Source organism: Lycium barbarum, chromosome 10, assembly GCF_019175385.1.
Source record: "Lycium barbarum isolate Lr01 chromosome 10, ASM1917538v2, whole genome shotgun sequence".
Classification (NCBI taxonomy): Eukaryota; Viridiplantae; Streptophyta; class Magnoliopsida; order Solanales; family Solanaceae; genus Lycium; species Lycium barbarum.
This window is the reverse complement of record NC_083346.1, coordinates 124,335,196-124,349,048: the sequence shown is the minus strand read 5'-3', so window position 1 is coordinate 124,349,048 and position 13,853 is coordinate 124,335,196. Positions and strand designations below refer to the sequence as shown.

General features: G+C 36.3%; 1 protein-coding gene across 1 annotated transcript; it reads left to right on the top strand.

The window, feature by feature from the left end:
• Nucleotides 1–572: 572 nt before the first annotated feature.
• LOC132613750 (ATP-dependent RNA helicase DEAH11, chloroplastic-like) lies at nucleotides 573–12,603 on the top strand. The gene is made up of 3 exons (XM_060327956.1): nucleotides 573–1,531; nucleotides 7,150–10,285; nucleotides 11,166–12,603. Exons 1-3 carry the CDS (start codon nucleotides 695–697, stop codon nucleotides 12,368–12,370), a joined length of 5,178 nt encoding a protein of 1,725 aa, XP_060183939.1. The 5' UTR covers nucleotides 573–694; the 3' UTR covers nucleotides 12,371–12,603.
• Nucleotides 12,604–13,853: the final 1,250 nt, after the last annotated feature.

Genomic DNA, 13,853 nt, shown 5'->3' with positions numbered 1-13,853 from the left:
TATTATAAGAAAAAAAAAAAATCTTGATTGCTAAATGGACAAATAGAATCTACTCCCTCAATTTCAATTTATGTGTCTTAGTTTGATTAGACAAATAATTTAAAAAATAAAAAGAGACTTTTAAATTTTGTGCTTTTAAATTAAAATATGTATAATATACTAAAATGTCTTTTGAATATTGTGGTTATAAACTTGCCATGTAGCATGTCTGAATGATCAACTTGATAAATAGAAACACTTTTTTCTTAGGACAGACAAAATAAGAAAGTAAGACAATTAGGACCCATTTGGCTGTAGGAATTTTCATTTTTTCTCGAAAAATTATTTTGCTTTATTTGAAAATCAACGTTTAACCATGAAAATTTTAAAAACACCTAAAACCTTATTTTCACTTTTAATACATTCAAATAACCAAATATTCTTTTACAAAAATTATAACCAAATACAATTCCATCTTCAACTCCAACTTCAAAAAATTTCAAATAAAATAAAAAATATTGAATTTTGTAGCCAAACACCTACTAAATGTGAAAAACGTGTTATTCTTTTTTAAACTTAACTGAAAAGGAAACACTCTGTCATGTAAATTGGAACGGAGAAGTAGTAAACTTCTTTTCGCTAATCACAAACTTCTCTATGTAATTTTTTTCTTCTTCTCTCTAGGGTTTTACAGTATAACCTTCTTACAGTACACATGCATACACCTGATTCTTCCTCCTACAACCGCCGTTTTCCGGCGCCGGTGATATATTCTCACCGGCAAACTTACCGTCCAGTTTATAACTCCTCGAAATTCGAGCCGCCAACAAATTTACACAAAAAACCCCCAAATTTCGTAATACAGCTTCATAATTCACTTAATTCAAGTAATCGAAGAATAAACCGTTACGAATTAAGTTGTTTAATCGAGAAATTACCGTTTTGCCCTCGGAATTGGTTTGTTTTTACTAAAGGGTTTATTTTGGGTACTTTATATTATGATCAATGGAGTGAAACACTTGAAGTTATTGTTGAATTATGGAGAATGAAGGTTTCGGGTGATTGTTCGTTTGTTCCATGGGTTAAAAGGAATGTTGAGGTTCCATCTGATGAAGTTGAGTTAAAGTTTAGGGTAAAGAATGTATTTTTAGAGAAATTGAAGGGTTTGTTGGGAAAAGGTGATGTTTTGGAAAAATGGGAGAAGAAATTGGAGTTGGTGAACGTCGAAATTAGTGAATTGTCGAAAGTGTTAAAGGGGAGGAATAATTTGAGGGTGTGTAGTGAGGTTTTGAAGAAAAGGGAGGGACTTGAAAAAGAAAGGGATTTGATAAAGAAGAGGGTTGATGAGTTTAAAAGAGGAATTGAATGTATTATTAAAGAATTGGAGGAGAAGGACGGTTACAAGGAAGATTTAAGAGTGATTAAGATTGGGAGAGAGTTTGATTGGGAGAGAGTTTATTGTTTGATGACGAGGGAGTGTCGTAGGCTTGACGATGGGTTGCCGATTTTCGCTTATCGGGAGCAGATACTTAGGCAAATACATTATCACCAGGTGCCTAATCTATTCATGCTTTTAATCTCATTAGTGTTTACTCATTAGTGTACTGTATTGTAACAATTTTATTGTTTGGTTTGACTGTATTGTACTGTATTGTAACTTGTAAGCTTACTAAAATGCCCTAAACTGTGGTAAACGTTACCAACTTTGAGCTTCCATCTGATGAGGTTGAGTTGAAGTTTAGGCTAAAGATTGTATTTTTAGAGGAATTGAAGGGGTTGTTGGTGAAGGGTGAGTTGTTAGGAAAGTGGGAGAAGAAATTGGAGTTGGTGAGTGATGAAATTAGTGAATTGTCGAAGTTACTTAAGGGTAGGAATAATTTGAGGGTGTGTAATGATATTTTGAAGAAAAGGAAGGGACTTGAAAAAGAAAGGGATTTGATAAAGATGAGGGTTGATGAGTTTAAAAGAAGAATTGAATGTATTATTAAAGAATTGGAGGAGAATGACGGTTATGATGAGGGTTTAAGAGCGATTAAGATTTGGAGAGAATTCATTGTTTAATGATGAGGGAGTGTCGTAGGCTTGACTATGGGTTGCCGATTTTCGCTTATCGGGAGCAGATACTAAGGCAAATACATTATCAACGGGTGCCTAATCTATTCATGTTTTTAATCTCATTAGAATTTACACTCTGTTTGGATCATTGTTACCCATCATTTCATGATGTACTGTATTGTATTGTACTACTTTTTGTAGATACAATGTTTGGATAGACTATATTTAATAACAAATTTGTTGTTTGGTTTGAATGTATCGTACTGTATTTTAACTTGTAAGTTTACTAAAATGCCCTAAATTGTTGTAAATGTTACCAACGTTGGGGTTCCATCCGTTGGGGATTAGTTGAAGTCTAGGGTAAAGATTGTATTTTTAGAGGAATTGAAGGGGTTGTTGGTGAAATGTGAGTTGTTAGAGAAATGGGAGAAGAAATTGGAGTTGGTTAGTTATGAAATTAGTGAATTATCGAAGTTATTGAAGGGTAAGAATAATTTGAGAGTGTGTAATGATATTTTGAAGAAAAGGGAGGGACTTGAAAAAGAAAGGGAATTGATAAAGAAGAGGATAGATGAGTTTAAAGAGGAATTAAATGTATTATTAAAGAATTGTAGGAGAAGGACGGTTACGATAACCCCCAGGGGTTGGCCTGGTGGTAATTGGCTTGAGCCTTGGGGTGCTCCCTTTCAAGGTCTCAAGTTTGAAACCCACTGGGTGCAAACAATTTCTGAGGGCCATCGGACTGGGTTAAACCCTGAATTACCCGTGGTGCACTTGCGGGAAACTCCTTGCCGAGGGCGTGTGCACCCCCGGGATTAGTCGGGGCTCAAAGAGCCTCGGACACCCGGTGCTTAATCAAAAAGGACGGTTACGATGAAGATTTAAGGGTGATTTAAGATTGGGAGAGAGTTCATTGTTTGATAATGAGGGAATGTCGTAGGCTTGACGATGGGTTGCCGATATTTGCTTACCGGCAGTAGATACTTAGGCAAATACATTATCAACAGGTGCCTAATCTATTCATGCGTTTAATCTCACTAGTCTAGGACACGTGCGTTGCATGTGTATTCCATGCTAATAAGTATTTATATCTTATGACGAGTAGCACAAAATTTGAAAGAAAAATGCAAGCCAAGCTACTGAAAAAGTGAGTCTATGGAATCAATAATTATTGTTATTACAAAGCACAATCTTATCGGAAATTGAGATGGAATGAAGTTAAAAGGACATCCTCCATTTTTAGGGAAGAAAGAAACTTTTCCTTAGCACTACTCCGTCCGGATAAAAAAAAAAGTCCACTTAGCCTTTTTTTTTTTGATCAAAAAAAGAGTCTACTTAGTAAATCAAGAAAGAATTAACATTGATTTTTCATATTTGCCCCTATTAAGTGTTGTATGATCAAATCGCAATGTCTATTTCATTAGGGTAGTTTAGTCAAATTACCTATTTTTATCTAGGAGTTAGTATTTTCTTAAGGGGTGTGCAAATGGCTAAGTGGACTCTTTTCTTGATCTGGAGGGAGTATTATTTTCCACTTCAGTCACAATTTGAAGTTTGTAATTGTATGCATTTAACTGAAGTGGTATGACTTTTTCTTATGTAATTCGTCTAATATATCGAATATTCAGCTTGTTATTTTCGTTGTTTTTTATATATTACAACAAGACATAGTTTATATGTGAATATAAGCAACATCAGCTATGATTTCAAATGCTTCAAATCGTAAAGTTGTGTTTGTGCTTAAGAAGTTGTGGCCTCCTCATTTTTACAACCGCATACATATCAAGAAGTAATGGAAGTAGTATTTTGTAGAATTATCGTACCAAAATTCGGTTAAATATGTCCTCTTTAGGATTGCTTGTAGATCATCATCAATTTTATGAAGCACGCCGGCAAAGTAATAGTAGTTAATTGAGATATTGTAATAGATACTTCATAGTGATTGTAATCGTTAGATTTAAATTGATGTATATAAATCAAAATTGCACGCATATATAAGTGCCTTCTCTTTGATTTTGTTCATATATGTGAATTTAACAGAACTTTACTTAAATAGTGTAAATGTAATCATACGGAATATAATACGACAATTGTAAAAGGGAGAAAACAAGGAAGAAAATCATAGAAAGATCTTCCCTTGTCATCATAAAATTACTTCATTGTCTTCATCAGTTTGAAGCTTACACGGTAATTAGTAAGAATGACAACAATAAAAATCACCAATCAACTATAACAATAAAAAACCAAAAAAAGATGCACCACTCAACTATCTAAGTTAGAGTAGAAGCTTAACTGAAAGTAGAAAAAGCATCTTCTGCACTAAAGCACGACCACGGTGTTCCGACTTGAATCTGCCATCAGTCCTCCTATAATAATGTAATTTAAGAAGTAAGCATGAAAGGAATAGGAAAAGTTGGAGCACTAAATACATTGAGACAATTGAGTTTCTTATAATCCAATCACCAAATCTTTATTTAATAAAGCAAACAAATAGTCCCAAAACCGTTTCACATTTATGGTGATAATGTTTCCACATTTATCTTCTTCCAATTTTTACTATTTTTTACTTCCTTTTTATTGTTTTTGTTGAATGTATATTTATATTTTTACATTGAGTGCAAAATTGAACAACTAAATTTTGTTAGATAGGTAAAATGTATAATGAATTACATTATGTTATTAGCTGCAAACATATAATAATTCATTTCACATTAATGGTGATAATGTCTTCCACATTTATCTTCTTCCAATTTTTACTATTTTTTACTTCCTTTTTATTGTTTTTGTTGAATGTATATTTATATTTTTACATTGAGTGCAAAATTGAACAACTAAATTTTGTTAGATAGGTAAAATGTATAATGAATTACATTTTGTTATTAGCTGCAAACATATAATAATTCATATGTGACCTAAATATAATGAATTTATCATTCTATATTATGTATATACAAATAATAATAGCATTTAATAGAAGAATATAATTTTGTGTTAACTTGATCAAATGAATTTTGTCTATACTAAATTATTCAAAGTGACTACTCAAATTCTCCATATTTTTGCAACATATATTGGAAGGTTGAAGCACTTCCATGACGTTGAATACATTGATTGCATTAAATGCTAGGCTGAAACACCACGTCAATGTTTATTATTTACCTCATTCATTTATAACCTCATCTTATTGGAAGGTAGATTTACTTTTAGGTACAAAAATATGGTAGAAATAAGAGTTAACTAAAGGGTAAAATGGTCGGTCAATATTTGATGGACATTTTGGTAATTCGACTTTGCACTTTGGATGTTCCCACTTTTAGAATAGTATGATTAGAGTTTACACTTTGGTTGAGTCATTGTCACACATCGTTTCATAATGTACTGTATTTATATTGTATTGTAGATACAATATTTGGATAGACTATATTTTAATAACAATTTTATTGTTTTGTTTGACTGCATCATACTGTATTGTAACTTGTAAGTTTACTAAAATGCCCTCAACTATTGTAAAAGTTACCAATTTTGAGGTACCATCTGATGAGGAAGAACTGAAGGGTAGGGTAAAATGGTATTTTTGCAAGGAATTGAAAGGGGTTGTTAGTAACGGGTGACTTGTTTAAAAAGTGGAAGAAGAAATTGGAATTGGTGAGTGATGAGATTACTGAATTGTCCAAATTACTCAAGAATAGGAATAATTTCAGGGAGTGTAATGAAATTTTAAAGAAAAGGGAGGGTCTTGAGAGAGAAAGGGATTTGATGAGTTTAAAAGAGGAATTGAATGTATTATTCAAGAATTGGAGGAAAAGGGTTTTGAGGAGGATAATGAGAGTTTAAGTGTGATAAAGATTGGGAGAGAGTTCGATTGGAATAAAATTCATTGTTTGATGATGAGGGAGTATCATAGGCTTGATGATTGCTTGCCGATTTTTGCTTTCCGGGAGCAGATACTTAGACAAATACATTATGAACAGGTGCCTAATCTATTCATGTTTTCTTATTATCGTCAGGGTTTAAGTTATGTGCGCTGACTGTTGAAATTATTTACACAATCTGGTCACTTATTACATGTAAATGTCTTTATAAGCATTAAGATGTAACCTCGTAAAATGGTAACTAACTTGTAGTTTAAACTTGACTGATTGTATAGCATGATCTTTACACTTTCAATGGATATATCTTAAATCCTTCTGATGAGGATGAACTGAAGGGTAGGGTAAAAATGGTATTTTTGGAAAGGGGTTGTTAGTAGAAGGTGAATTGTTGGAGCAGAAAGTGGAATTGGTGAGTGATAAAATTACTGAATTGGCGAAATTACTCAAGAATAGAAATAATTTGAGGGTGTGTAATGAGATTTTGAAGAAAATGGAGGGTCTTGAAAAGGAAAGGAATTTGATGACGAAGAGGATAGAGGAGTTTAAAAGAGGAATTGAATGTATTATTCAACATTCGGAGGAAAGGGAGGGTTTTGAGGACGAGGAGGGTTTTAAGTGTGATTAAGATTGGCATTGATTTTGATTGGAATAAAATTCATTGCTTGATGATGAGGGAGTGAGTAGGCTTGATGATGGCTTGCCGATTTTCGCTTTTCGGCAGCAAATACTTTGGTAAATATATTATCAATAGGTGCCTAATCTATCATCTTCTTAATCTCGTTTAGAGTTAAGTTTCTACACTTTGCGTAAAAATGATTTAGACAATCAGGTCACTTGTTGGTGATTACATGTAAATTTCCTCATAAGCATTAATTGGTAACCTCTTAAAAAATGATAACTTACTTGTAGTTTAAAATCACTGGTGGTGTATAGAGATTTCTACAACGTCGGTATATGTCACTTAGATCCATTATTGCCCTGGTGAATATGCATATAACTTAAATCCTTCTCGTGGTTACCGTGCTGAATAGCAGGAGCAGGAATACTTACTTCATATTGGACTTCGCAAAAAGGGATATTTGAGATTGTTGAATTCTCCATTTCCGGAGACCTTTCAATTGCTCCTAGTGTACTTGTGTAATGCTATTAGTTATTGCCAGTCATCCGTGTTAAGTTGTTTGAGCTTGATTCTTTGTTTTTCTTATATGTTTGCTTTTATAACCTGGATGGTTGTATATTTTAGGTGACTGTCTTAATTGGCGAGACTGGGTCAGGAAAAAGTACTCAATTGGTTCAATTCCTTGCTGATTGTGGGGTAACTGGTAATGGGTCTATAGTTTGCACTCAGCCCCGGAAACTTGCTGCCAATTCTTTGGCACAAAGGGTTGAACAGGAAAGTGAAGGGTGTTATGAAAATAGCTCAACCATCTGCTATCCGTCATATTCGTCTAGTCAGAAGTTTGATTCTAAGGTAGTATTTATGACGGATAATTGCCTTCTGCAGCACTATATGGTCGATAAGACTTTGTCCAAGATTTCATGTATCATTATTGATGAGGCACATGAAAGAAGCCTAAACACTGATCTACTTTTAGCATTGATAAAGAATCTGCTCCTTCGGAGGCTTGATCTGAGGCTTGTTATTATGTCTGCCACAGCTGATGCTGACCAGCTTGCGGATTACTTCTTTGGCTGCGGAACGTTCCATGTGGCTGGTAGAACTTTTCCTGTTGATATTAAGTATGTTCCCTGTGAATCCACTGGATGTTTTGGTGTTGGCCCTATCTCCTCCTATGTCTATGATGTTGTCAAGATGGTGATTGAAATCCATGAAACAGAGGGAGAGGGAACAATTCTAGCTTTCTTGACTTCTCAGATTGAAGTTGAGTGGGCTTGTGAGAAGTTTCAAGCACCGTCAGCTGTTGTTTTACCTTTACATGGCAAACTATCCTATGAAGAACAGCATAGAGTTTTTCTCAGCTATCCGAGCAAGAGAAAGGTAATATTCACTACAAATGTTGCTGAGACATCATTGACAATTCCAGGGGTTAAATATGTTGTTGATTCTGGTATGGTCAAAGAAAGCAGGTTTGAACCTGGCACTTGCATGAGTATTCTCAAGATACGCAATGTCAGTCAGAGCTCAGCTAAGCAACGGGCTGGCCGTGCTGGGAGAACTGAGCCAGGAACATGTTATAGACTGTACTCAGAAAGTGATTTTGAAGGTATGGCTCGTCATCAGGAACCTGAAATTCGCAAGGTTCATCTTGGTGTTGCAGTGCTGAGGATTCTTGCTCTGGGCATCAAGAATGTGCAAGATTTTGATTTTGTTGACGCACCTAGCCCTAAAGCTATTGAGATGGCCACCAGAAATCTTGTTCAGTTAGGAGCTGTAAGGCAGAAAGATGATGCTTATGAATTAACTACAGACGGACACAAAATCATCAAGTTGGGTATTGAACCTCGGTTAGGCAAATTGATCCTCAGTTGTTTTGATCAACGTTTGGGTAGAGAAGGTGTTGTTCTTGCTGCTGTTATGGCTAATTCCAGCTGCATTTTTTGTCGGGTTGGTTCTGAAGGAGACAAGCTAAAATCTGATTGCTTGAAGGTGCAATTTTGCCATCCAAATGGTGATCTCTTCACTTTACTTTCTGTTTACAGGGAATGGGAGGCTGTGCCTAAGGGAAGGAAGAATGCTTGGTGTTGGGATAATAGCATCAATGCCAAATCCATGAGAAGATGTCAGGAGACTGTGCAAGAGCTCGAAGCTTGCCTCCAGACTGAACTTAATATCATTATTGCAAGCTACTGGTGTTGGGATCCGCAGATGCATACCAAGTATGATGAATCTTTAAAAAGTATAATACTTTCTTCACTGGCAGAGAATGTTGCTATGTATTCTGGATATGACCAACTAGGTTATAAGGTTCCACTCAGTGGGAGGTACATCCAACTACATCCATCCTGTTCGCTGTTAAATTTTGATCGACGACCGACCTGGGTAGTTTTTGGTGAAATCCTTGCTGCAGCTAATGAGTATCTGGTCTGCGTTACTGCATTTGAGTTTAGTTCTCTTTCTACTCTTAGTCCTTCCCCGTTGTTTAATTTTCTGGAGATGGATGCCCAAAAGCTGGAAAAGAAGGTTTTGACAGGTTTTGGTACTATGTCGTTGAAAAGATTCTGTGGAAAATCTAACAGTTGTGTCAATAACCTTGTTTCACGCATTAGAACTAAATGTATGGATGAAAGGATTGGCATTCAAGTTAATGTTGATAAGAATGAGGTTTTGTTATATGCTTCATCCAGTGACATGGAGAGTGTTTCGGGCCAAGTGACTGATGCACTCGAGCATGAAGGCAAGTTGTTGCAGAATGAATGCTTGGAGAAATGCCTATTCAGTGGGGGATCGGCTGCATCGGCCTCAGTTGCCCTTTTTGGAGCTGGTGCAATTGTTAAACATTTGGAGCTTAAGAAGAGATTCTTGGCTGTTGACATATTTCATTCAAATACAAAAGCAGTTGACGATAAGGAACTGCTGATGTTTTTGGAGAGAAACACATCAGGTGATATTTGTGCAGTGCAAAAGTCCTCAGGTATGGGCCACGACCATGAGGAGAATAGATGGGGCAGGGTGACATATCTTTCCCCTGATGCTGCTAAACAAGCTACGTTGTTGAATCAGGTAGAATGTAGTGGTGGCTTTCTAAAAGTTGTTCCTTCAAGGAGTGTATTTTCTAATGATCAAAAGCAGTTCTCCTCTGTCCTCAGAGCTAGAGTAAATTGGCCTCGTAGATGCAGTAACGGTGTAGGTATTGTAAAATGTGAGCCAAATGATGTTGCTTTTATGGTAAATGATTTCTCTGGTGTGGTGATAGGTGGATTCTTTATCCGTTCAAAGCCAAGCAATAAGTTCTTTGACAGCGTAGTAATTTCAGGACTTAATACCGATCTTTCTGAGCCAGAGATATTTGAGGTTTTGAGTGCAGCAACAGAAAGGAAAATTCTGGATTTCTTCTTGGTGAGAGGAAATGCTGTGGAAAATCCTCCCGTGGCTGCTTGTGAAGAAGCACTTAGGAGAGAAATGTCCCCCTTCATGCCTAAAAAAACGCCTTTTGTCCAGTCTATTCGTGTTCAGGTCTTCCAACCCGAACCAAAGGACACTTACATGCGAGCGGCTATCATGTTTGATGGAAGTCTTCATCTTGAAGCAGCTCAGGCTTTGGAGCATGTTGATGGCAAAGTTTTGTCTGGATGTCTTCCCTGGCAGAAGATAAGATGTCAGCAACTTTTTCAAAGCTCCGTTTCCTGTCCCGCACCAGTTTACCGTGTTATCAAGAACCAGCTGGATTCTTTACTCGCACGCCTCCAGCGAAGAGAAGGTATCTTGTACTGCTCCAAATTGTATTTCTTCTTTCTGATTTTATTTTTTGAAAATTCGGAAACAGCCGTCCTACCTTGGTAGGAGTCAGGTCTGCGTACACTCTACCCTCCCCAGACCCTACGATGTGGGATTTCACTGGGATGTTGTTGTTGTATAATGATCATCTTTGCTGAATTTCTTCTTAAAAAAGGCATGGCAAAGTGGGAACTAAACTATTGAGCAGTGGCTTAAATGTTATCTAATTTAGGGGACAGAGTTAGTGTACCTCATTACCTCCACTGATCCAAATTACTGCTGTCACTTTCTAGGGGACAGAGTTAGTGTACCTCATTACCTCCACTGATCCAAATTACTGCTGTCACTTTCTCGTTTCCTTATTTCCTAGAACAGAATGAAATTGGACTTGGACAAATTCTCCATTTGAAAGTAAAGGAGAAATTAAATAAATGCTACAAGTTGAAACTATTTGTCCCATAATGTCAGAAATTGTCTAAAATCATGCTGTTCGAGTTAAACAGTTGGCTTCTGATAAAAGAAAAGTACCTGAGCCCCATCATAAACCCTTATTATTGGCTCCCTGATTCGATGTTAATCTGATGATTACTTGCCTTGTACGTGGAAATTATCCTTTCAACACAAATTTCACTTGTCTGGTCAAATTCTAAATGGTAATTGGAAAAAGTATTCCTGCATGCTACGGATTAGCCTCTCCCCTTTTCTGTCCTGTTCCATTCTGGAGATGCAGAAAACTATAGGATATAATGAGAAAGGGGTTTGGGAAAACAATTTTTTAATAAACTTCAACAAAACAAAATTTTCAGAGGCAAGTTGATTAGGTGGTACTTGGCTGCTGAGAAGACTTTGGGATTGTTTTGCAGGTGTGGAGTGCAATCTGGAAAGAAATGAGAATGGTTCTTATAGGGTTAAAATATCTGCCATTGCTACAAAGATTGTGGCAGAATTGAGAAGGCCATTGGAACAATTGATGAAAGGCAAGATTGTAGATCATGTGGGAATTTCTCCAACTGTTATTCAACTTCTATTTTCTAGAGAAGGAACTAATATCATGAAGATGATTCAGCAGGAGACAGGAGCCTATATTCTTTTTGACAAACATAGCCTTTCTGTGAGAATCTTTGGTTCCTCAGACAAAATCGATATGGCTGAGCGGAGGTTTGTCAACTCCCTTCTGGCACTACATGAAAGCAAGCAACTCGAAGTGCATCTTCGTGGAGCACTTTTGCCTCTTGACCTGATGAAAAGAGTTGTTCAAAAGTTTGGACCAGATCTTAGTGGTCTCAAACTAAAGGTGCCCGATGCAGAATTCTCTCTGAGCACCAAGCGTCATTGCATCTCTATCAAAGGTACTAAAGAGATGAAGCAAAAAGTCGAGGAGATAATTTCTGAAATTGCTCAAACAAGTGATCGGAGGATGGATGATGAGGCTGACTGCCCTATTTGCTTGTGTGAACTGGAAGATGCTTATAGACTAGAAGGTTGTAATCACTTCTTCTGTCGATCGTGCTTGCTGGAGCAGTGCGAGTCTGCAATCAGAAGCCGGGAAGGTTTCCCACTGTGCTGCATGCATAAAGGTTGTGGGGCCCATATTCTGGTTTCTGATTTGAGGTCTTTGTTGTCAAGTGAGAAGTTGGAGGAACTTTTCAGGGCTTCTTTGGGGGCGTTTGTAGCAGCAAGCGGGGGTCGTTACCGGTTTTGCCCCTCACCCGACTGCCCATCAGTTTATCATGTTGCCGAATCAGGAGAAGTTGGTACAGCCTTTGCTTGTGGTGCGTGTTATGTGGAGACGTGTAGGAGTTGCCACCTCGAGTACCACCCTTACATCTCGTGTGAGAAGTACAAGGAGTTCAAGGATGACCCTGATTTCTCTCTAAACGAATGGTCAAAGGGGAAAGAGAATGTGAAGAAATGTCCTGTTTGCGGGTTCACGATAGAGAAGGTGGATGGTTGCAACCATATTGAGTGTAGGTGTGGAAAACATGTTTGCTGGGTTTGTTTGGTATTCTTCAGCAGCAGTGATGATTGCTATAACCATTTGAGGTCCATTCACCAGGCCATTATATGAGGTACAAGGGGAACTATAATTATATATATATTTGCTTTCGTATGTATATAAACTAACGTAAGTAAGTCAATGAATGTAGTAAGCACTAAGCACAATAGTAAGGTATCAATATATTCCCCTGTAAGTATGTTTATAGACTTCAGTAATTGTGTGTTCAGAACTAATTCTCTATGTAAAGTTAATGGGTGTCCTTTATAAGCTAGTTGCCACAAAGAATGTACTTTTTTTCTTGATTTTGCTTCTGTTTTTGATGTTCAAGAGATGCTAAAAATAGTTGATATTGCCATGGGGAGCCATTTCATATGATAGATGCTTTTAGAGCTCACGGGTATAACGACTAAAGCGGGTACAGTTGCAATGGCAACTTTCCCAAAAGCTGGAAAATGTGAAGTTTAGAGAGTTTTAACTAATCAAAGTTGTTGCAGAGGAGAAACTGAGAGCTACAAATGCACATGCTGCACATTGTAAGTTCAGGCGTAAGTTGGACAGTTTTTACACAGAGAAAGAATAAGTATCGTGCAAATCGAATATAGTTGGGTAGGAGATTCATTTAAGCTTATTTCAAGAAGTCAAAAGTGAATGGATATAAATACGGCAAACTTACTCAAATGACTACCTTATTGTAGCTTCTTACCATTTGTAACTATTCTTTTAAATATTATCATTTATAGCTACATTTTGGCAAAATAATGTATGTTTTCGTATGTATTTGTTGCTAACAAATACATGAGAACAAGGTAAAAAAAAAAAAAAACATAATCCTTGATTTTAGCCTTTAATGGTGGAGCTATTAAATTAGATATTAATATATATTTTTTTGATGTATTTTAGTGATTTTTTTTTTGTCATAATGTATTCCGTGTCTTTTTTTTTTTTTTTTTTATGTATTTCAGTGATTTTTTTTTATGTATTTTACTGATTGTTTTTTTTGATGTATTTCAGTGGGTTTTTTTGATGTATTTCAGTGGGTTTTTTTGATGTATTTCAAATACATCGTGTACATTCCAACTACTATGAAGCCAAATATATTCAAATTTTCGTGTATTTGAATGGATTTCAACATATGCATTCAGATACAAGACCAAAAAATTCAACTACACGACAAATACATTCAAAAAAATAATGTGTTTGGCTATTATAAAAATACACTAAAAAATGCACTCAAAAATACAAAGACAAGTACATTAAAAAACAGTGTATTTGTGAGATGTAGATTTTTTAATGTATTTGTATTTGGCTTTTAACAAATACACATGGCCAAATCTGAGACACTGTCACCACCAAAAAACCCTAATCTCTCCAACACCACCAAAATCCTAATCTGAGACACCACCACCATCAAAAATCCAAATCTGAGACACCACCACCACCAAAAAACCCTAATCTTTCCATCACCAACAAAACCCTAATCTCTCCACCTCTACGTCATCTTCTCCGCTGCCATCTCAAAAACAGTCCATCACCGCCGCCACCAACAATGCAC